The 25900-nt window shown below is 42.8% G+C and overlaps 1 protein-coding gene across 1 annotated transcript; it reads left to right on the top strand.

The window, feature by feature from the left end:
• The first annotated feature begins 1617 nt into the window (after positions 1-1617).
• LOC142733355 (uncharacterized) lies at positions 1618-25798 on the top strand. The gene is made up of 4 exons (XM_075849520.1): positions 1618-2040; positions 2226-2379; positions 2495-2802; positions 25686-25798. The coding sequence occupies exons 1-4, from the start codon at positions 1857-1859 to the stop codon at positions 25796-25798; spliced, it is 759 nt and encodes a 252-aa protein (XP_075705635.1). The 5' UTR covers positions 1618-1856.
• Positions 25799-25900: the final 102 nt, after the last annotated feature.

Below are 25900 nucleotides of genomic sequence, written 5' to 3'. Positions count from 1 at the left end.
TAAGTGTGTAATGTGGATATATGTGTAAGTGTGTAATGTGGATATATGTATGTGTGTAATGTGTATATATGTGTAAGTGTGTAATGTGGATATATGTATGTGTGTAATGTGGATATATGTGTAAGTGTGTAATGTGGATATATGTATGTGTGTAATGTGGATATATGTGTAAGTGTGTAATGTGGATATATGTATGTGTGTAATGTGGATATATATGTGTGTAATGTGGATATATGTATGTGTGTAATGTGGATATATATGTGTGTAATGTGGATATATATGTGTGTAATGTGGATATATGTATGTGTGTAATGTGGATATATGTAAGTGTGTAATGTGGATATATGTATGTGTGTAATGTGGATATATGTGTAAGTGTGTAATGTGGATATATGTGTAAGTGTGTAATGTGTATATATGTATGTGTGTAATGTGTATATATGTATGTGTGAAATGTGTATATGTGTAAGTGTGTAATGTGTATATATGTAAGTGTGTAATGTGGATATATGTAAGTGTGTACATGTGAATATATGTATGTGTGTAATGTGGATATATATGTGTGTAATGTGAATATATGTAAATGTGTAATGTGGATATATGTGTAAGTGTGTAATGTGGATATATGTATGTGTGTAATGTGGATATATGTAAGTGTGTAATGTGGATATATGTGTAAGTGTAATGTGGATATATGTGTAAGTGTGTAATGTGGATATATGTGTAAGTGTGTAATGTGGATATATGTGTAAGTGTGTAATGTGTATATATATGTAAGTGTGTAATGTGGATATATGTGTAAGTGTGTAATGTGGATATATGTATGTGTGTAATGTGGATATATGTGTAAGTGTGTAATGTGGATATATGTGTAAGTGTGTAATGTGGATATATGTGTAAGTGTGTAATGTGTATATATGTAAGTGTGTAATGTGGATATATGTGTAAGTGTGTAATGTGGATATATGTATGTGTGTAATGTGGATATATGTAAGTGTGTAATGTGGATATATGTGTAAGTGTAATGTGGATATATGTGTAAGTGTGTAATGTGTATATATGTGTAAGTGTGTAATGTGGATATATGTAAGTGTGTAATGTGTATATATATGTGTAAGTGTGTAATGTGTATATATGTGTAAGTGTGTAATGTGGATATATGTATGTGTGTAATGTGTATATATGTGTAAGTGTGTAATGTGTATATATGTGTAAGTGTGTAATGTGGATATATGTAAGTGTGTAATATGTATATATGTGTAAGTGTGTACTGTGAATATATGTAAGTGTGTAATGTGTATATATGTGTAAGTGTGTAATGTGGATATATGTATGTGTGTAATGTGGATATATGTATGTGTGTAATGTGGATATATGTGTAAGTGTGTAATGTGGATATATGTGTAAGTGTGTAATGTGTATATATGTGTAAGTGTGTAATGTGGATATATGTAAGGCCTCATTTACACGAGCGTATTATACGCGCGTGTGACGCGCGTGCTTTTCACGCGTGTCGTACGCACCTATAATAGTCTATGGGGCTGTTTAGACGATGCGTGAATTTTGCGCAGTGCGCGTGCGTTGCGTAAAACTCACGACATGTTCTAAAATCGTGCGTTTTTCGCGCATCACGCACCCATTGAAGTCAATGGGTGCGTGAAAACAACGCATGCCACACGGACGCTCCTGCGTTGCATGCGCGAAAATCACGCATCACTTGTTATGTCCATGAAAAACAGTCTATAAAGCTGGACAAAGCAAACAAAAACCAGGAAGTGCTTGAGTTTCCACTGCGAGTGGGCAGGGCTAGTGACTGGAGACTGTGAAGGTATCTTCCACTGTCAACATCTGCTGCCATGCCGCGTGGGATGGACGTGGAGCGCCTCCTCGTCCTGGTCCAGGGACATCCCGAAATTTGGGACACTCGCTCGGAGGCGTACCACAACCGGACGGCCAAGGAGGACGCCTGGGAGGAGGTGGCAAAGGAGCTGTTTGGCCAGGAGTGGGAGAGTGGCCGAACCCGTGACCGCAGTCGGTTGGGTGAGTACCAGGCATTTTCTGGCAAAGCATGACATCCCTTTTGAAGAACTGGGGCCCTGTATGTGTCTTCTGCGCATTTTCACGAGAAACTTTTGTGTACCACGTAATTGGCAGTGCAGGGCCCTTAATTTAAAGTGAGAGGTCATAGGTCTGATGGCATGATATCTGTTTTTTAACTCCAACAGTCCAAGAGATCAAAACACGGTGGCGGAGCTGCCGTGACCAATTCCGGCGTGAAATGGGTGAAAGGGGACGCAGCGGGGATGGCGCATCTCGCAAGCGACCGTATATGTATACCCAACAGCTGATGTTCTTGAAGGACATCATGGAGATGCGCACGTAAGAGTTTCTGCCATTGCATGTGTCTAATGTGTGTTCGCCCATGTCCTGTTTGCCATCGTGTTGTTGTAGGCATTGTTATATATTCTGTTTTAACGTAATTTCCTCTTTCTAGAACCACAGACAATTTGGAGGATACCGCAGAAGAGACAGACGTGGGCGAGTCTCGGCCGGAACCTCCTGCTGCCCCTGTCCTGCCCCCTAGCCCAGAGCCGACACCCCTGGAGCCCGCCCCTGGCCAGTCCGCACGGGCCGTCGCCTCTCCGGCAGAGGAGCGCCCCGTGCGTGCCCGCACTCGCCGGGCCCGTGCTCAACAGGCCTCCGCAGCGGGGCAAGTAGATGCCCGGGTCCTGGACTATCTACGGCGAGCCGCTGATGAGGACGGGAGGAATAACCGGGACACTGAGGCTGCTGCCTGCATCTGTAAGTATATTTGCTGCATCAAAGGTAGCATCATTAATGCAGCAGAAGTTATGCAGACCGACACACAATTCTATAACACGTGTCACATTCTGCATGGACAATTGCATTGTCGTCCCAAAGACACGCCACCTGCGCGACATAATGGCAAAGCCATATTCCACACATCGACGAGCTCGGCAGAGGCGGAGATTAAGGTGCTAAACCTGCTTCTCCCAGCAAGCAGGGGTTGGGCCAGCTGGCCTATTTGTAGGCTGGCCTGGCATGAATCTCCTCTGCGTTTTTGACGCGCGTTGCAAACGCTAGTCATGCGCGCGTTTAAAACGCAACAACGCTGCGTATACGCAGGCAAAACGCAATGCCAACGCGTGCAAAACGCAGCGTTTTTTGCGCGCGCAAAACGCACACGCTCGTGTAAACGAGGCCTAAGTGTGTAATGTGGATATATGTGTAAGTGTGTAATGTGTATATATGTGTAAGTGTGTAATGTGGATATATGTATGTGTGTAATGTGTATATATGTGTAAGTGTGTAATGTGGATATATGTGTAAGTGTGTAATGTGTATATATGTGTAAGTGTGTAATGTGGATATATGTAAGTGTGTCATATGTATATATGTGTAAGTGTGTACTGTGAATATATGTAAGTGTGTAATGTGTATATATGTGTAAGTGTGTAATGTGGATATATGTATGTGTGTAATGTGTATATATGTGTAAGTGTGTAATGTGGATATATGTATGTGTGTAATGTGGATATATATGTGTGTAATGTGGATATATGTAAGTGTGTAATGTGGATATATGTATGTGTGTAATGTGGATATATATGTGTGTAATGTGAATATATGTAAATGTGTAATGTGGATATATGTGTAAGTGTGTAATGTGGATATATGTATGTGTGTAATGTGTATATATGTGTAAGTGTGTAATGTGTATATATGTGTAAGTGTGTAATGTGGATATACGTAAGTGTGTAATGTGAATATATGTGTAAGTGTGTAATGTGGATATATGTGTAAGTGTGTAATGTGTATATATGTGTAAGTGTGTAATGTGGATATATGTAAGTGTGTCATATGTATATATGTGTAAGTGTGTACTGTGAATATATGTAAGTGTGTAATGTGTATATATGTGTATGTGTGTAAGTGTGTAATGTGGATATATGTGTAAGGTGGATATATGTATGTGTGTAATGTGGATATATGTATGTGTGTAATGTGGATATATGTGTAAGTGTGTAATGTGTATATATGTGTAAGTGTGTAATGTGGATATATGTATGTGTGTAATGTGTATATATGTGTAAGTGTGTAATGTGGATATATGTGTAAGTGTGTAATGTGTATATATGTGTAAGTGTGTAATGTGGATATATGTAAGTGTAATATGTATATATGTGTAAGTGTGTACTGTGAATATATGTAAGTGTGTAATGTGTATATATGTGTATGTGTGTAAGTGTATAATGTGGATATATGTGTAAGGTGGATATATGTATGTGTGTAATGTGGATATATGTATGTGTGTAATGTGGATATATGTAAGTGTGTAATGTGGATATATGTATGTGTGTAATGTGGATATATGTAAGTGTGTAATGTGGATATATGTGTAAGTGTGTAATGTGGATATATATGTAAGTGTGTAATGTGGATATATGTATGTGTGTAATGTGGATATATGTGTAAGTGTGTAATGTGGATATATGTATGTGTGTAATGTGGATATATGTAAGTGTGTAATGTGGATATATGTAAGTGTGTAATATGTATATATGTGTAAGTGTGTACTGTGAATATATGTAAGTGTGTAATGTGTATATATGTGTATGTGTGTAAGTGTGTAATGTGGATATATGTGTAAGGTGGATATAAGTATGTGTGTAATGTGGATATATGTATGTGTGTAATGTGGATATATGTGTAAGTGTGTAATGTGTATATATGTGTAAGTGTGTAATGTGGATATATGTAAGTGTGTAATATGTATATATGTGTACGTGTGTACTGTGAATATATGTAAGTGTGTAATGTGTATATATGTGTATGTGTGTAAGTGTGTAATGTGGATATATGTGTAAGGTGGATATATGTATGTGTGTAATGTGGATATATGTATGTGTGTAATGTGGATATATGTAAGTGTGTAATGTGGATATATGTATGTGTGTAATGTGGATATATGTGTAAGTGTGTAATGTGGATATATATGTAAGTGTGTAATGTGGATATATGTATGTGTGTAATGTGGATATATGTAAGTGTGTATTGTGGATATATGTGTAAGTGTGTAATTCGTATATATGTGTAAGTGTGTAATGTGGATATATGTAAGTGTGTAATGTGGATATATGTGTAAGTGTGTAATGTGAATATATGTGTAAGTGTGTAATGTGGATATATGTATGTGTGTAATGTGGATATATGTATGTGTGTAATGTGTATATATGTGTAAGTGTGTAATGTGGATATATGTGTAAGTGTGTAATGTGTATATATGTGTAAGTGTGTAATGTGGATATATGTATGTGTGTAATGTGTATATATGTGTAAGTGTGTAATGTGTATATATGTGTAAGTGTGTAATGTGAATATATGTAAGTGTGTAATGTGTATATATGTGTAAGTGTGTAATGTGGATATATGTGTAAGTGTGTAATGTGGATATATGTATGTGTGTAATGTGGATATATGTATGTGTGTAATGTGGATATATGTATGTGTGTAATGTGTATATATGTGTAAGTGTGTAATGTGAATATATGTAAGTGTGTAATGTGTATATATGTGTAAGTGTGTAATGTGGATATATGTGTAAGTGTGTAATGTGGATATATGTATGTGTGTAATGTGGATATATGTATGTGTGTAATGTGGATATATGTATGTGTGTAATGTGGATATATGTAAGTGTGTAATGTGGATATATGTATGTGTGTAATGTGGATATATGTATGTGTGTAATGTGGATATATGTAAGTGTGTAATGTGGATATATGTATGTGTGTAATGTGGATATATGTATGTGTGTAATGTGGATATATGTAAGTGTGTAATGTGTATATATGTGTAAGTGTGTAATGTGGATATATGTATGTGTGTAATGTGGATATATGTATGTGTGTAATGTGGATATATGTAAGTGTGTAATGTGGATATATGTGTAAGTGTGTAATGTGGATATATGTGTAAGTGTGTAATGTGGATATATGTATGTGTGTAATGTGGATATATGTAAGTGTGTAATGTGGATATATGTAAGTGTGTAATGTGGATATATGTATGTGTGTAATGTGTATATATGTGTAAGTGTGTAATGTGTATATATGTGTAAGTGTGTAATGTGGATATATGTATGTGTGTAATGTGTATATATGTGTAAGTGTGTAATGTGGATATATGTAAGTGTGTAATGTGGATATATGTAAGTGTGTAATGTGGATATATGTATGTGTGTAATGTGTATATATGTGTAAGTGTGTAATGTGGATATATGTATGTGTGTAATGTGTATATATGTGTAAGTGTGTAATGTGTATATATGTGTAAGTGTGTAATGTGTATATATGTGTAAGTGTGTAAGTGTGTAATGTGTATATATGTGTAAGTGTGTAATGTGGATATATGTATGTGTGTAATGTGTATATATGTGTAAGTGTGTAATGTGTATATATGTGTAAGTGTGTAATGTGAATATATGTAAGTGTATAATGTGTATATATGTGTAAGTGTGTAATGTGGATATATGTGTAAGTGTGTAATGTGGATATATGTATGTGTGTAATGTGGATATATGTATGTGTGTAATGTGGATATATGTATGTGTGTAATGTGGATATATGTAAGTGTGTAATGTGGATATATGTATGTGTGTAATGTGTATATATGTGTAAGTGTGTAATGTGGATATATGTGTAAGTGTGTAATGTGTATATATGTGTAAGTGTGTAATGTGGATATATGTATGTGTGTAATGTGTATATATGTGTAAGTGTGTAATGTGGATATATGTGTAAGTGTGTAATGTGTATATATGTGTAAGTGTGTAATGTGGATATATGTATGTGTGTAATGTGTATATATGTGTAAGTGTGTAATGTGAATATATGTAAGTGTGTAATGTGTATATATGTGTAAGTGTGTAATGTGGATATATGTGTAAGTGTGTAATGTGGATATATGTATGTGTGTAATGTGGATATATGTATGTGTGTAATGTGGATATATGTATGTGTGTCATGTGGATATATGTAAGTGTGTAATGTGGATATATGTATGTGTGTAATGTGGATATATGTATGTGTGTAATGTGGATATATGTAAGTGTGTAATGTGGATATATGTATGTGTGTAATGTGTATATATGTGTAAGTGTGTAATGTGGATATATGTATGTGTGTAATGTGGATATATGTAAGTGTGTAATGTGGATATATGTGTAAGTGTGTAATGTGTATATATGTGTAAGTGTGTAATGTGGATATATGTATGTGTGTAATGTGGATATATGTGTAAGTGTGTAATGTGGATATATGTGTAAGTGTGTAATGTGGATATATGTATGTGTGTAATGTGGATATATGTATGTGTGTAATGTGTATATATGTGTAAGTGTGTAATGTGGATATATGTGTAAGTGTGTAATGTGGATATATGTATGTGTGTAATGTGGATATATGTATGTGTGTAATGTGGATATATGTATTTCTGTAATGTGGATATATGCATGTGTATAATGTTGATATATGTATCTGTGTAATGTGTATATATGTATGTGTATGTATGTAAAGTGTTTAAAGTTTATATACTTGTGCCAATGTCTGTGTAATGTGTATATATGTATGTGTATAATTGTAGATATATATATATATGTATGTATCTATGTGTAACATGTATGTGTATGTAATATGTATATAGTGTGTATATGCGTGTCTGTGTGTGTAATGTATATATATGTATGTATCTATGTGCAACGTGTATGTGTATATATGTAGGTGTGTGTAATATGTGTATGTATGTATGTATAAGTGTGTATGTTTGTTATGTAAATATCTTTATAATGTGTATATATGTATGTGTGTATGTGTGTACAATGTGTATATATCTATGTTTATGTGAGTAATGATGGATACGTCTCCCGTAGCCCCTGGGCACAGCGCTACTTTAAGCGCTGAGCCCGGTGAATCCCCTGATGTCACTGTGCATATAAGGACAGTGACGTCAGGGGCTTTAAAATGAATGTAAGGCGCTCTGGCCTGAGACTCTTTACCCTAACTGGAACCCCTTAAGCTTAACACCTTAACCCCGTAATTCTAATCATAACTCTTACCCTAAGCCACCAACCTTCGAACCCTAACCCCCTAACCCTATTGCCTTACCCTAACCTCAACCCCTAACACCCTAAGCCGCTAATCCAAACCCCAACCCCTAACCCAATCCCCTAATACTAGCCCCCTAAACCATAACGTTAACTCCCTAAATTTCTAACCCTAACCTGCTAACCCGCTAACACCTTACTCCAACCCTACCCCTAACCTTCACCCTATTCTTAACCACCTAAACCTAACATCCCAACCCCCTGAACCAAAAACCATAACACTCTAACCCAAATTCCCTAGCCCTAACCCCATAACTCAAACCCCTAACCCCTTAACCCTCACATTCTAACCTTAACTCTTACTCTAACCCTATTCTTAACCCTAACCCCCAACCCTATTGCCTAACCCTAACCTCAACCCCTAACTCCCTAAGCCACTAACCCTAACACTAACCTAAACATAACCCCCTAAACCCAACCCATAAAACCTTGATGCCAAACCTAACCCTATCCCCTAATACTAAACCCCAACCCAAACCCATAATGTTAACTCCCTAACTTTCTAACCCTAACCTGCTAAACCTAACCGCAAGCCCCTAACCCTAACTTCAACCCTACCCCTAACCTTCACCCTAAAACTCTAACACCCTAATCCCCTAGCCCCGCAGCCAAAAACCTAACCCCAACCCTATACTAAAACCCCCTAAACCTAAGTCCAACCCTAACACTCTCACCCTAACCCTATTCCTAACCCCAAACCCTAACCTCAAAACCTTAACTCTAACTCCCTAACCCCGACCTTTACCACAACACTACCCACTCACCCTCACGTTAACCCTATTCATAATCCCCTACCCTATTTCTAACCCCTAACAATCTAAACCCTTCTCCCAATTCCTAACCCTAACACTAAAACCCTAACACTATTCTAAATCCCCAAACCTAACTTCTAAATCCCAGCCCCTAACTCTAACCCCAATCCTACCCCCCTCATCCTAACCTTTTCCTAACCCCAAACGCTAACACCCTAACCCCGTAACCCTATTCCTAACCCATTATGGCTCTGGCTGGGGATTTTGTTCCTGGAAAAGCCTTAACCCCCAACTCTCTAACCCTAATTCTATCCCAAACTCTAACCCTAAACCCCAAACCTAACCCTTTGACCTTAACCCTATGCCTAACTCTAACCCCCAACCCTAACCTCTTAACCCTAACCATATCCCCTAACCCTATTTCTAACCCCAACCCCCTTTCCAAAACCCTAACCACTTACCCTCAACCTATTCCTAACCCCAAACCCTAATCTCAATGCCTTAAAGCCCTAACCCCAACCCTAACACTATTCCTAAACCCATAATACTAACCCCAACCCATAACACCCTAACCCTATTCCTAACCAATTACGGCTCTGGCCGGGGATTTTGTTCCCCGAAAAGCCTTAACCCACTATACCCTAACCATAATTCTAAACCAAACTCTAACCATAAATCCCTAACTACAACCCTAACAACCCAACCCTAACCCCCATCCCTAACCTCTAAACCCTAACCATTTTCCTAACCCCCTAACCGTATCACCTAACTCTAAACCATTAATCCAAACTCCAACCCCCTAACCCTCTAACTCTAATCCCAACCCAACCCTTTAGCCTTAACCCTATTCCTAACCCCCAACCCTAACCTCTAAACCCATTCCCCTAACACCAACCCTATTCCTAAAACTAATCCTAGCCCTAACCACTTACCCTCGCCCTATTCCTAACCCCCTAAACCTAACACCCCAACCACCTAAAGCAAAAACCCTAACACTCTAACCCTAATTCCGTAGCCCTAACCCCATAACCAAACCCCTAACCCCAGAACCCTAATTCTAACACTTACCCTAACCCTCTAACCCTATTCTTAACCCTAACCTCACAACCCTATCGCCTACCCCTAACCTCAACCCCTAACTCTCTAAACCGCTAACTCAGACCCTAACACTAATACAAACATAACCCCCTAAACCCAACCCCTAACACCTTAACTCCAAATCTAACCCTATCTCCTAATACTAAACCCCCTAACCCAAACCCATAATGTTAACTCCCTAACTTTCTAACTCTAACCTGCTACCCCTAACTTCAACCCTACTCGCTAAACTTCACCCTATAACTAACCCCCTAAACCAAAAACTCTAACTCTAGTCCTACTCCTAATCCCCTAACCGTATCCCTTAACTCTAACCCGTTAATCCAAACTCCAACCCCAACCCCCTATCCCTTTTGCCTTATCCCTATTCCTAACCCCAAACCCTAACCCCAACCTCTAAACCCTATCTCCTAACACAAACCTTATTCCTAAAACCAAACCTACCCCTAACCACTTACCCTCACACTATTCCTAACCCCCTAAACCTAACACCCCAACCCCCTAAACCAAAAACCCTAAAACTCTAAACCTAATCCCATAACTTAAACCCCAAACCCCTTAACCCTAGCCACCTAACCCACTTAATTCTAACCCTATCTTTTACCCTAAGCCTCTAAACCCTTTTCTTAACCCTAACCCCAACCCTAACCCTATTGCCTAAACTCAACCCCTAACTCCCTAAACCACTAACCCTAACCCACAAACACTAACCCAAATTTATACCCCTAACCCCAACCCCTAACACTTTCCCCCTAAAACCATAGCCCCCTAAGCCCAACCATAACACTCTCACCCTAACCCTATTTCTAACACCTAACTTCTAAACTCTAACACAAACCCTATCCCCTAATCCCCAAACCCTAACTCCTTAACCCTAGCACCCTTACCCTCAACGCCTAACCCTTTGACCTTAAACATATTCCTAACTCTAAGCCCCAACACTAACCTATAAACCCTATCCCTGACCCCAACCCACTATCCAAAACCCTACCACCTAACCACTTACCCTCACCCTAATTCTAACCCCCAATTCTAACCTCAAAACCCTAACTCTAACTCCCTAACCCTTACCCAACCCTACCCTACTCACCCTCACGTTAACCCTATTCATAACCCCTAGCCCTAACCGCCTACCCTATTCCTAAACCCTACCACTCTAACCCCTTCTCCTCATTCCTAACTCCAACAATATTTCAAACCTAACCTCTAAACCCTAGCCCCAAACTCTAACTCCCTAACCCCAACCCTACAACCTCATCCTAACACTATTACTAATCCTAACCCCAAATGCTAAGACGCAAACCCCCTAACCTTATTCCTAACCCATTATGGCTCTGGCTGAGGATTTCGCTCCTGGAAAAGCCCTTACCCCCAACTCCCTAACTCTAATTCTATCCCAAACTTTAAACGAAAACCCCTAACCCTAACAACCCGGACCTTAACCACTAACCTTTAAACCCTAACCCTATTCCTAACCCCAACACCCTAACCATAAACCTAACCCCAATGCTCTAACCCTTACCCCCTAACCCAATTCCTAACTCCCCAACCCTAACCACTAACCCCTAGACTCTAAGTCTATCCCCTAATCCCAAAACCTTAACCTTAATATCTCAACCCATACCCCCTAACAATATTACCCTAACCCCAGCCCCATAACACCCTAACCCTTTAACCTTAACCCTATTCCTAAACCCTGTCCAGGCACTTCTTTCTTGAGAAAGACCTTGGCGTCACTGTTCATATATGGAGAGTGACATTAAGGGATTTGTAATGTGAGAAACCCCGGCCAGAGCGTAGGCAACAATCTGGCCAGGGATTCTGCTCCAAGAGGGAGACCCTGATGTCACTGTCCATATATAAACAGTAACGTTAGGGGCTTTAAGATGCCGGGATCCCTAACGAGAGCTTCAGCAATGCCCTGGCAGGGGATTTCACTCCTGGAATAGCCCTAATTCTATTCCCTAACTCTAACCATAGCCCCTAAACCCAAACCCTAACACCACAACGCTAACCCCACAGCCCTAACCACTAACCTCTAAACCCTAAAACTTAACTATCCTCTAACCCTTACCCATTAACCTTGGCACCCTAACCCCCTAATTCTAATCCTAACGCGTACCCTAAATCCTAAAACTCTAACATTAACCCTAACCCTATTCCTAACCCACAACACTATCCCCTACCTTTAACCCACACCCTAGCCCCCTAACAACTAACCCCCACCCTAACCCTACCCTTAACCCCCAACCCAAACCACTAACCTCTAAACCCTAATCCTAACCCCATAACCCAAGCCCCTTTAAAATAGCACCCCAACCCCCTAACCCTAGCCCCAACCTGTAACTCCCTAACCCTAACACCCTATTCCTAAACCCCAACACTAGCCCCTATCCTCTAAACCCTATCCCTTAACCACAACCCAATTCCTAACCCCCTACCCTCCCACTATTCCTAACCCCTAATCCAATGCCTAACCCCAACCTTAACCCCCGATATCTAAATCCTAAACCCAACCATATTTTTAACCCCCTAAACCCAACACTACCCCCAACTCTTACACTCTCACCCTAAGCCCCTAACCCTATTTCTAACCACTATTCTCCAAACCCTAACACAAACCCTAGCCCCTAACCACCAAACTCTAACCCCTTAACCCTAGCACCCTAAACCCAACCCCCTAACCCTCAACCCCCTAATCCTAACCCTTTACCTAAACCCTATTCCTAACTCTACCCCCTAACCTCTAAACCCTAACCCTATCCCCTGACTCTATTCCTAACCCCTAATCCTAACTCCAATCCCCTATCCACAACCTACCCCCTAACCACATACCCTCACCCTATTCCTAATTCAAGCCCTATTCCTAACCTCAAAACCCTAACGATAACTCCCTAACCGCCTAACCACAACCCTACACCATCACCTTAACCCTATTCATAACCCCTAGCCTTTACCCCCAACCCAATTACTAACCCCTAACACTCTAACCCCCTCACCTGATTCCTAACCCCAACCCTAACTCTATTCCTAACCCCTCAACCTAACCTCTAAACACTAGCCCCTAACTACCTAGCCACAACACTTACCCCAACCCTACCCCCTCAACCTAACCCTATTCTAAACCCCCTAACCCTATTCCTAAGCCATTATGGCTCTGGCCAGGTATTTCACTCCTGGGAAAGCCCTAACCGTAGCCCCTAATTCCCTAACCCACTAACCGTATCCCTAATACTAACCCTAAACTCCTAACTCCAACCCTAACAACACAACCCTAACTGTTCATATATGGCGAGTTACATGAAGGAATTTGTAATGCGAGAATACCCAACCAGAACGTAGGCTACACCCTGGCTGGGGATTCCGCTCCTAGACGGAGCCCCTGAGGTCAATGTCCACACAAAACAAAGTAACATTAGGGGCTTTAAGATGCCGGAATCCCCAACCAGAGAATCAGCAACTCCCTGGCTGGGTATTTCTCTTCTGGAAAAGCCCTAACCCCTAACCCTAGCCCCTAACCCCAAAACCCTAGCCCCTAACCCTAACACCCCAACGCTAACCTCTAAACCCTAATGCTAACCCCCTAACCCTATCACCCTAATTCTAACTCTTAGCCTAAATTTTAACCCTCTAACCTAACCTTAACCCTAACCTTCTAACCCTATTCCTAACCCCCAGACCCTATTCCTAACCTTCTAATCCTAACCCCAAACGCTAACACCCTAACCCTATTCCTAACCCATTATGGCTCTGGCTGGGGATTTCGCTCCTGGAATAGCCCTAACCCCTTACTCCCTAAACCCTATCCCGAATCCTAGCCCCAACCCCCTATCCACAACCCTACCTCCTAACCACTTACCCTCACCCTATTCCTAATCCCAATCCTGACCCTATTCCTAACCAAAACCCCCAACCCTAACCTCAAAACCCTAACTCTCTAACAGCCTAACCCCAACCCCACCCCCTCAGCTTAACCCTATACAAAACCCCCTACCCTATTCTTAACGTAACACTCTAACTAACACTAACTAACTAACTAACTAACACTCTTCCCTAACACTCGAACCCCTTGACCCCATTTCTAACCCCAACCCTACAACCATAACAATATTCCTAACCCTAATCTCTATACCCTAGCCCCTAACCCCAACTCTTACCCTAACCCTACCCCCTCACCCTATCCCTAAATCCATAACCCCAACACTAACAACCCAACTCTAACCCCCAACCCTAATCACTAACCTCTAAACCCTAAATCTATTCCTAACTGTATCCCCTTATTCTAACAATAACCCAAACCTTAACCCCCTAACTCCCTAACACCTAACCTCAACCCTACCCCTAACCCCAACACCCTAAACATAACCAGAATACTCTAACCCTTACCCTATTTCTAACCCCGAACCCTAACCTCTAGACTCTAACCCTATCCCCTAATCCCCTAACTCAAACCCCTCAACCCTAACTCCCTAACCCAACCCCCTAAACCTCTAACCCTAACACTGTAACCTTAACCCTATTCCTAACCCGCAACCCTAACCTCTAATCCCTATCCCCTAATGCCACCCATATTCATAACCCCAACCCCCTCACCCAAGCGCTTTACAGCAAGCGCTCTGGCCAGGTACTCCTGTATTGACAAAGACATTGACATCACTGTTCACATATGGAGAGTGACATGAAGGGATTATTAATGCGAAAATCCCCGGCCAGAACGTAGGCAACACTCTGGCTCGGGATTACGCTCCTAGAGGAAGCCCCTGAAGTCACTGTCCATACATGTACAGTAACGTTAGGGGCTTTAAGATGCCGGAATCCCCAAATAGAGCGTCAGCAATGCTCTGGCCAGGGATTTCTCTCCTGGAAAAGCTCTATCCCTAACCCCTAAAAGCCTAACCCTAATGCCTAACCCCCTAAAATGCTAACCAAGAACTTTACAGCAAACGCTCAGGTAAAAGACTCCTGTCTTGAGAAAGACCTTGATGTCACTCTTCATATATGGAGTGTGACGGTAAGTGCCTTGTAATGCAAGCCCCTGACATCATTGTCCATATATAAACAGTGATATTGGGGAATTTAAGATGCCGGAATTCTCAGCCAGAGCGTCGGAAATGCTCTGGCTGGGGATTCCGCTCCTGGAAAAGCTGTAACCCTAAACTCAACCACTAACCCTATAACCCCCTAACACTAACCCTCTAACCCATAACCTCTACCCTCTAACCCCTTAAATCGCTAACCACCTAAACCCTCACCCTCTAACCCCCTAACTACAACCCTAAACTCCTAACCCTCTTACTCCCGAGTCCCTAACCTTAACTCCAACCCCTTTAACCCCAACTCCTAAACCCCTAACCCAAACCCTCTAACCCTAACCAAGTTCTTTACAGAAAGCGCTCTCGCCGGGGACGCCTGTCTTGAGAAAGACCTTGACGTCAATGTTCATATATGGAGAGTGATGTGAGAAGGGCTTTGTAATGCGAGATTCCCCGGCCAGAGCATTGACAAAACTTTGGCCGGGGATTTTGCTTCTAGTGGGAGCACCTGACGTTACTGTACATATATAGCCCCCTAACAACTAACCCTAACCCCCACCCTAACCCTACCCTTAACCCCCAACCCTTACCACTAACCTCTGAACCCCAACACCTAATCCTAACCCGCTAACCAATACCCCTTTAAAATAGCACCCTAGCCCCAACCCAACACCCTAGCCCCAAACTGTAACTCCCTAACCCTATTCCTAACTCCCAACACTAGCCCGTATCCTATAAACCCTATCGCTTATCCACAACCCCATTCCTAACCCTCTAATCCCAACCCCCTACTCTCAGACTATTCCTAACCCCCTAACCCAATTCCCAACCCCCAACCTTAACCCCTGATCTCTAAATCCTAACCCCAATCCTACCCCCCTCACTAACCCTATTCTTAACCCCCTAATCCCAATACCCTAACACCTAACACCAACACCCTCACCCTTTCCCCTAACCCTATTTCTAACCACTAACCTCTAAACCCTAACACAAACCACCTATCCCCTAATCTACAAACCCTAACCCCTTAACCATAGCGCCCCAAACCCAACTCTCAACCCCCTAAACCTAACCCTTTAAACTTAACCCTATTCCTAATTCTACCCTCTAACCTCTAAATCCTAAACCTATGCCCTGACTCTATTCCTAACCCCTAATCCTAACGCCAACCCCCTATTTACTACCCTACCCCCTAACCTTCACCCTATTTCTAACCCAAACCCTAAACCTATTCCTAATCCTAACCTCAAAACCCTAACTCTAACTCCCTAACTCCAACCTTTACCCCAACCCTACACCATCACCTTAACCATATTCATAACCCCTAGCCCGTACCCCTACCCTATTACTAACCCCTAATACTCTAACCCACTCACCCCATTCCTAACTCCAACCCTAACACTATTCCTAACCCCTCAACCTAACCTCTAAACCCTAGCCCCTAACTCCCTGATCACAACACTTACCCCAACCCTACCCCCTCAACCTAACCCTATTCTGAACCCCCTAATCCTAATCCCAACCATTAACACCCTAACCCTATTCCTAAACCATTATGGCTATGACCAAGGATTTCACTCCTGGAAAAGCCCTAACCCCTAATTCCCTAACCCACTGACCTTATCCCTAATTCTAACGCAATCTCTAACCCTAAACTCCTAACTCCAACCCTAACAACCCAACCCTAACCACAATCCTCTAAACTTAAACCTAACCTATCCCCTTACTCTAATCCATATCTCCTAACCCCCTTACATATAGGGCCCCCTAACAACTAACCTCAACCCCCACCCTAACCACTAACTTCTAACCCCCTAACCCAAATCCCTTTAAAATAGCAACCTAACCCCAAACCCCTACCATTCTATCCCTAGCCCCAACCTCTAACTCCCTAACCCTATTCCTAACCCCCAACACTAGCCACTATCCTCTAAACCATATCTCTTAACCACAACCCTATTCCTAACCCCCACCCCCTACACTCACACTATTCCTAACCGCCTAACACAATTCCTAACCCCCAACCATAATCCGATATCTAAATCCTAACCCCAACCCTACCCCTATTCCTAACCCCCAACCCTAACCTCAAAACTCTAACTCCCTAAACCTAACCGCCTAACTCCAACCCTTACCCCAACCCTACATCATCACCCTCACCTTAACCCTATTCATAACCCCTAGTTAACCTATTACTAACCCCTAACACTCTAACCCCCTCACCCCATTCCTAACTCCAACCCTAGCACTATTCCTAAACCCTCAACCTAACTTCTAAACCATAGCCCGTAACTCCCTAACCACAACACTTACCACAACATTACCCCATCAATCTAACCCTATTCTGAACTCATTAATCCTAACCCAAACCCCTAACACCCTAACTCCTGGAAAAGCCTTAACCCCTCATTCCCTAACCCACTGACCGTATCCCTAATTCTAAACCAATCTAACCCTAAACTCCTAACCCCAACCATTAACCTCTAAACTTATTCCATATCCGTATCCCCTTACTATAATCCCTATCCCAACTCCAAACTCATATATGGCTCCTTAACAACTAACCCTAACCCCCAGCCTAACCCTATTCCTACCCTCAACCCCAACCCTAACAACTAACCCCTAATCCTAACCGCCTAACCCAAACCCCTTTAAAATAGCACCCCAACCCCCTACCACTCTAACCCTAGCCCCAACCTCTAACTCCCTAACCCTATTCCTAACCCCCAACACTAGCCCATATCCTCTAAACCCTATCCCCCACCCCCTACACTCAAACTATTGCTAACCCAATTCCTAACCCCCAACCTTAACCCTTGATATCTAAATCCTAACCCCAACCATACCCCCCTAACCCTATTCTTAATCCCCTAACACCAACCCCCTGACACCTAAATCCAACCCTAACACTCTCTCCCTAACACTATTTCTAACCACTAACCTCTAAACCCTAACACAAACCCTATCCCCTAATCCCCAAACAACTTAACCCTAGCACCCTAAACCCAACCCCCTAAACCTAACCCTTTAACCTTAACCCTATTCCTAACTCTACCCCCTAACCTCTAAACCCTAACCCCTGACTCTATTCCTAATCCCTACCCCTAACCCCCTATCCACTACCCTACCCCCTAACCACTAACCTTCACCCTATTCCTAAACCCAACTTTAACCTCAAAACCCTAACTCCCTAACCCTAACCGCCTAACCCCAACACTTACCCCAACCCTACACCATCACCCTTACCTTAACCCAATTCATAACCCCTAGCCCTTACCCCCTACCCTATTACTAACCCCTAATACTCTAACCCCCTCACCCTATTCGTAACCCCAACCGTATTCCTAACCCTCAACCTAACCTCTAAATCCAAGCCCCTAACTCCCTAACCACACTTACCCTAACCCTACCCCATCAACCTAACCGTATTAGAACCCCCGAATCCTAACTCCAACCCTTAACACCTTAACCCTATTCCTAAGCCATTATGGCTCTGGCCAGGGATTTCACTCATGGAAAAGCCCTAACCGTAACCCCTAATTCCCTAACCCACTAACCGTATCCATAATTCTAACCCTAAACTCCTAACCCCAACCCTAACAACCCAACCCTATCCCCAACCCTAACCCACTCACCCAAGCGCTTTACAGCATGCGCTCTGGCCAGGTACTCCTGTCTTGAGAAAGACCTTGAGATCACTGTTCATTGATAGAGAGTTACATGAAGGGATTTGTAATGCGAGAATACCCGGCTAGAGGGTAGGCAACACTCTGGCTAGGGATTCCGCTCCGAGAGGGAGCCCCTGAGGTTACTGTCCACATAAAAAACAAGTAACATTAGGGGCTTTAAGATGCCGGAATCTCCAACCAAAGCATCAGCAACGCCCTGGCCAGGGATTTCGCTTCTGGAAAACCCCTAACTCTAACCCTAGCCCCTAATGCTAACCCCCAAACCCTATCACCCTAATTCTAACTCACCCTAAATCCTAACCCTCTAACCTAACCTTAACCTTCCAACTTTATTCCTAACCCCCAACCCTATCCCCTAATTTTAACCCAAACCATAGTACCCCTAACCCTAAGAACTAAACCTAACCCCCAACACCCCAACCCTAATACTCTAACCGTTAACTCTATTAATACTCCTAATCCACTAACCTCTATTCCCTAACCCCTAATCCTAACCCAAACCCCTAAACAACAAAACTCTAAATCCAACCCCTTAACCCTAGCACCCTAACCCTTTAACTCTATTACTAACTCTAACCCCCAACCCTTACCCGTTACCATGTCGCCTAATTCTATACCTAATCCCAAAACCTTAGCCAAAACCCTACCCACTAATGACTTTCTCTCACCTTATTGATAACCCAAAACCTAATCCTAACCCTTAACCCTAACATCAAAACACTAACCCCCTAACCTAAACGCCTAACCTCAACATTTACCCCCCTCAAAATCATAACACTATTCTTAATCCCAAAATCTAAACTCTAACCCTAGCCCCTCACTACAGCACTTACCTCAACCCTAACACCTCACCCTATTCCTAAGCCCATAATACTAACCCCAACCCCTAACCCTATTGCTAACCAATTATGGCTCTGGCCGGGAATCTTGCTCTCGGAAAATCCCTAACCCACTAACCCTACCCCTAGTTCTAACCCAAACTCTAATCCTAAACCCCTAACTACAACCCTAACCCCCATCCCTAACCCCTAAACTTTACTAACCCTATTCCAAACCCCCTAACCGTATCCCCTAACTCTAACCCGTTAATCCAAACTCCAACCCCCTAACCCTTTAGCCTTAACCCTATTCCTAACCTCCAACCCTAACCCCTAAAGCCTATTCCCTAACTCAGACCCTATTCCTAAAACCAAAACTACACCTAACCACTTACCCTCACACTATTCCTAACCCCCTAAACCTAACACCCCCAACCCCCTAAACCAAAAACCCTAACACTCTAACCCTAATCCCATAACTCAAACCCCTAACCCCTTAACCCTAGCCACCTAACTCCCTAAGTCTAACCCTATTATTTACCCTAAGCCTCTAACCCTATTCTTAACTTTAACCCCAACCCTATTGCCTAACCTCAACCCCTAACTCCTTAAGCCAATCACACAAACCCTATTCCCCAAACACTAACCCAAATTTATCCCCCTAACCCCAACCCCTAACACCTTCACTCCAACCCTATCCACTAATACTAACCCCCCTAATACAAACCCTAACACATAACGTTAACTCCTTAACTTTCTAACCCTAACCTGCTAACCCTAACCGCAACCCTGTAACCCTACCCTTCGCCCTAAAACCATAACCCCCTAAACCTAAGCCCAACCATAACACTCACCCTATTCCTAAACCCCAACCTCTATACTCTAACACAAACCATACCCCCTAATCCCCAAACCCTAACCCTAGCACCCTAGCCCTCAACCCCCTAACCCTTTTACCTCAAACGTATTCCTAACTCTAACCCCCAACTCTAATTTATAACCCTACCCCAACCCCCTATCCAAAACCCTACCCCCTAACCACATACCCTCACCCTATTCCTAACCCCCACTCCTAACCTAAAAACCCTAACTCTAACTCCTTAACCCCTCACCTTAACCTTTTCATAACCCCTAGCCCTAACCCCCTACCCTATTCCTAAACCCTAACACTCTAACCCCTTCGCCTCATTACATACCCCAACCCTATTCCAAACCCCCCAAACCTAATCTCTAAACCCTAGCCCCTAACTCCCTAAATTCAACCCCATCCTTTCACTCTAACCCTATTCCTAACCCTAACCCCAAACGCTAACATCCTAACCCTATTCCTAACCCATTATGGCTCTGGCTGGGGATTTGGCTCCTGGAGGAGCCCTAACTCCTAACCCGAATTCCATCCTGAATTCTAATCCAAACGCTAACCCTAAACCACTAATCCTAACCCCCAACCACTAGCCTCTAAACCCTAACCCTATTCCTAACCCCCTAAACCTTTGCCCAAACCCTAACATCTAACCCTACCCCTACATCTTAACTATAAACCTAACCCTATCCCCTAAGCATAATCCCCTAACCCCAACCCCTTAGCCCTAACATCCTAACCCATACCCCAACGTCCTAACACTTTAACCCTAACCCCAACCTCTAACCCCTAACCTTTAAAAATATTCCTAACCCCGACCCTGAACTCTAAACCCTATCTGCTAACGCCAACCCTTTTACTAACCCCCTAACCCAAACCCTACCACCTTACTCTATTCTTAACCCCAACCCTAACACCATCACAAATCGCTTTACAGCAAGGGCTCTGTCCAGGGACTCCTGGGACTGTCTTGAGGAAGACCTTGACATCCCGGTTCATATATGGAGAGTGACATTAAGGGATTTGTAATGCGAGCATCCCCGGCCAGAGCGTAGTCAACACTCTGGCCGGGGATTCCTCTCCAAGAGGGAGCCCCTGATGTCGCAGTCCATATATAAACAGTAACATTAGGGCCTTTAAGATGCCGGAATCCCTAACCAGAGCGTCAGGAAAAGCCCTAATCCTATCCCTTAACTCTAACCATAGCCCCTAATCCCTTAACCCAAACTCTAACACCCCAACCCTAACCACACAAACCTCTAAACCCTAACAACTAACCCTATCCCCTAACCCACTAAACCTTACCACTTAACCCTAGCACCCTAACCCCATTATTCTTACCCTAACTCTTACCCTAAATCCCAACCCTGATCTTCTAACCCTAACCACTAACCCTATTCCTACCCCTAATCCCCAACCCTAACTGCTAAACCCTAACCCTTATCCTAACCCCTTTAAAATTGCACCCCAACCCCCTAACACTGTAACCCTAACCATATTCCTAATCCCCAACCCTAGCCTCTAACCTCTAAATCCTAACACCAACCCTATTCCTAACGCTAACAACTAACCTCTAAACCCTAACCCTATCCCCTAACCCTAGCTCCAACTCCCTAACCCCCACCCCTTAACCCTAACACCCTACCCATTTAAACTTAACCATATTCCTAACCCTAACCCGCAACCATAGCCCCTAACCTCTAAACCCTATCCCTTAACCACAAACCTATTCCTAACCCCAACCCACTACCCTCACCGTATTCCTAACCCTTTTCGAACTTTAACCCCTAACCCCAACCCTACACCGATTCTAACCCTGTTCCTAACCCCAACTCCTAACATTCTAATTTCCTAACCCGCTAACCCAAAACCTAACCCCAACCCCTAACCCTATTTCTAACACTATGCTCTAAACCCTAACACAAACCCTAATCCCCAAAACCTAACCCCTTAACCCCAGCACCCTAAACCCTTAACCCTTTTACCTTAACCCTGATTCTAATCCTAACCCCAACCCCCTATCCACAACCCCTAACACACTAACTTCCTAACCCACTAACTTAAAACATAACCCCAACGTAGGCAACACTCTGGCTGGGGATTACGCTCCTAGAGGAAGCCCCTGACGTCCCTGTCCATACATGTACAGTAACATTAGGGGCTTTAAGATGCTGGAATCCCCAACCAGAGCGTCAGCAATGCTCTGGCCGGGGATTTCGCTCCTGGAAAAGCTCTAACCCTAACCCCTAAAACCCTATCCCTAAATGTAGCCCCTAACCAAGAACTTTACAGCAAGTACTCTGGCCGGGGATTCCTGTTTTGAGAAAGACTTTGGCATCCCTGTTGATATATGGAGAGTAACGTTAAGTGCTCTGTAATGCGAGAATCCCTTGACAGAGCGTTGGCAAAACTCTTGCCGGGGATTCCACTCCTAGAATGAGCCCCTGAAGTCAATGTCCATAAATGGACAGTGACGGCAGGGGCTATAAGATGCCGGATTCCTCAGCCAGAGCGTCGGAAACACTATGGCTGGGGATTCTGCTCCTAACCTTAAACCTAGCCCTCTTACCCTAACCTTCTAACTCTAACTCCAACCCTAAACCTATCCTTATTCCTGACCCTAACCACTAAACTCTAAATCCTAATCCTATCCCCCAATCCTAACCCCTAAACCTAGAACCCAAACCCCTTAACCCAAGCACCCTAAGCCCCTAACCCTAACACTATTCCTAACCCCCTAACTATAACCCCAACCCTAACTCAAACCACCTCACCGTAACCCCAACTCTAACCCTCTATCCCCTAACCGAGAGCTGTACAGCAAGCACTCTGGCGGTGGACTCCTTCCTGGCTTGAGAAAGAACTTGACGTCAGTATTCATATATGGAGTGTGGCGTCAAGGGCTTTGTAATGCGAGAATCCAAGGCAATGCTCTGGCCGGGGATTCCGCTCTTGAAAAAACCCTATCCCCTAAATCCCAACCCCTTAACCCTAATGCCTAACCCCCTAACAAAGCGCTTTGCAGCAAATGGTCATGTCGAGGACTCCTCTCTTGAGAAAGACCTTTATGTCACTGTCCATATATAAACAGCGATGTTGGGGACTTTAAGATGCCGGAAATTTCAGCCAGAGCATCGGATAATGCTCTGGCTGGGAATTCCGCTTCTGGAAAAGCTGTAACCCTAAACTTAACCCTATAACCCCCTAACACTAACCCTCTAACCCTAACATCTACCCTCTAAACCCCTAACGCCCTAAACCCTTACCCTAACCCTCTAACACCCTAACTCCAACCCTAACCCGCTAACCCTCTTACTCCCTAAACCCCTAACCAAGTTCTTTACAGAAAGCACTCTCGCTTAATATATCCACCTCTGCTTCAGAGGATTAGCAGGCCTGTGTCTGCTGTCATGCAGTGATGACATGATAACTACCTACACATGATTGCTATAGCCAGTCACTGGCCTCAGCATTGACGCAGCGGTCACGTGCGTGAAGCTGAAATTTCATCACTGCAGGACAGCTAAAATGAGTGGCGAGACCACCGGAGCGGCAGGGATATACCAGGTGAATAATGTTTCCTCGTGTGTAATGTGTAAATGTATTTGTGTAATGTGCATGTGTGCGTGTGTGTATAATGTCGATATATGTTTGTGTGTAGAGTGTAATGTGGATATATGTGTTTGTATAGTGTGGATATATGTATGTGCTTAATTTGAATATATGTAAATGTATCTGTGTAATGTATTTATATGTACGTACGTGTGTGTGTATGGAAGTATGTATGTGTGTGTGTGTGTATGGAAGTATGTAGGTGTGTTTGTGTGTGTATGTGTGTGTGTGTGTGTGTATGGGTGTGTGTGTGTGTGCGTGTGTGTCGTGTGTGTATGGAAGTATGTAGGTGTGTGTGTATGGAAGTATGTAGGTGTGTGTATGGAAGTATGTAGGTGTGTGTGTATGGAAGTATGTAGGTGTATGTGTATGGAAGTATGTAGGTGTATGTGTATGGAAGTATGTAGGTGTATGTGGGTGTGTGTGTATATGTGTATGGAAGTATCTGTGTGTGTGTATGTGTGTGTGTATGTCGTGTGTGTGTCGTGTGTGCATGGAAGTATGTAGGTGTGTGTGTGTGTGTGTGTATGGAAGTATGTAGGTGTGTGTGTGTGTGTGTGTATGGAAGTATGTAGGTGTGTGTGCGTGTATGGAAGTATGTAGGTGTGTGTGTGTGTGTGTGTGTATGGAAGTATGTAGGTGTGTGTGTATGGAAGTATGTAGGTGTGTGTGCGTGTATGGAAGTATGTAGGTGTGTGTGTGTGTGGGTGTGTGTGTGTGTATGGGGGTGTGTGTGTGTATGGGGGTGTGTATGGGGGTGGGGGTGTGTATGGGGGTGTGTGTATGGAAGTATGTGTGTGTGTGTGTGTGTGTATGGAAGTATGTAGGTGTGTGTGTGTGTGTGTGTGTGTGTGTGTGTGTGTGTGTGTGTGTATGTTAGTGTGTGTGTATGGAAATATGTAGGTGTGTGTATGGAAGTATGTAGGTGTGTGTGTATGGAAGTGTGTGTGTGTGTGTGTATGTGTGTGTGTGTGTGTGTGTGTGTGTCCGCTTACCTTGTCATTTATTGTCTTATTAACATTAGAAGCAAGCTTTTTCTAGTTTCATTTTAGGGTTTTTAATACTTGTTACTTATAAGATTATATTTTACAGTGTAATTACTTAAAGTACATGTAAAGCATTCCCATGTAGTGTCTGTATATTTATTTGACAATAGTTGCCCCCAGTCTATTTCCTCTTGTGCAGCCATCAACCGGGAGAAATTGGCCTTTTTAATATGCAGTCAGTGTTTTACCCTCCCAGCCTGTTTGCTTTTAAGGTTTTGTTCATGTGGAGTTTTTTGCAGGCAAAAAATTCTGCCTGGAAAAATTAGCTCCGCCTTTTTTTAAGTGTTTTTTTTGCCACACACGTTTTTTGACACAGTTTTTGATGCGTTTTCCTACGTGGTTCTTTATGCCCATTTTAAAGCGTTATTTTTATCTCCTTCTTCAACAGGCAAAGGAAAAAAAAAACGCAAGCATTTTTTTCTTTGCCTAAAACCGCTTGAAAACGCATCAAAAACGGTCGCGGCCATTCACAGCATTTTTCCGTCTCTCATTGATTTCAATAGGGTTTTTTGAGGCGGAAAACGAATCTAGAAAGGTCATATCACATACGTAGTGGAACCATTATACCCTAATGTTTTCTCCTTCTTTAGTAGCGTACAACTCAAGTGCCAACTTCCATTACATGATAGTGTCTCAACAGGACTCTTTCTACAATAGATCTGGGGGTCGGCCAGTGAATACTTTTTCTCTACGTTCAGCTTAACAACAATACCAATGATGATGATGATGATGATAATATCCCTGCCTCTTTTCTATAGTAGTCTCAGTACATGTTTTAATATGATATCATTGATAAATGAATAAT

The sequence above is a fragment of the Rhinoderma darwinii genome, unplaced genomic scaffold, assembly GCF_050947455.1.
Source record: "Rhinoderma darwinii isolate aRhiDar2 unplaced genomic scaffold, aRhiDar2.hap1 Scaffold_94, whole genome shotgun sequence".
NCBI lineage: Eukaryota > Metazoa > Chordata > Amphibia > Anura > Rhinodermatidae > Rhinoderma > Rhinoderma darwinii.
Note: the sequence above shows the minus strand (reverse complement) of the source record. Positions and strands in the feature narration are given on the sequence as shown.

What these genes read in the sequence shown, in the direction of transcription:
- LOC142733355 (XM_075849520.1), top strand. Translation starts at nt 1,857, where the DNA reads ATGCCGCGTGGGATGGACGTGGAGCGCCTCCTCGTCCTGGTCCAGGGA. An exon ending in CCGTGACCGCAGTCGGTTGG is followed by an intron (nt 2,041 to 2,225) that starts GTGAGTACCAGG and finishes TAACTCCAACAG; the next exon opens with TCCAAGAGATCAAAACACGG. An exon ending in TGAGGCTGCTGCCTGCATCT is followed by an intron (nt 2,803 to 25,685) that starts GTAAGTATATTT and finishes CTCCTTCTTTAG; the next exon opens with TAGCGTACAACTCAAGTGCC.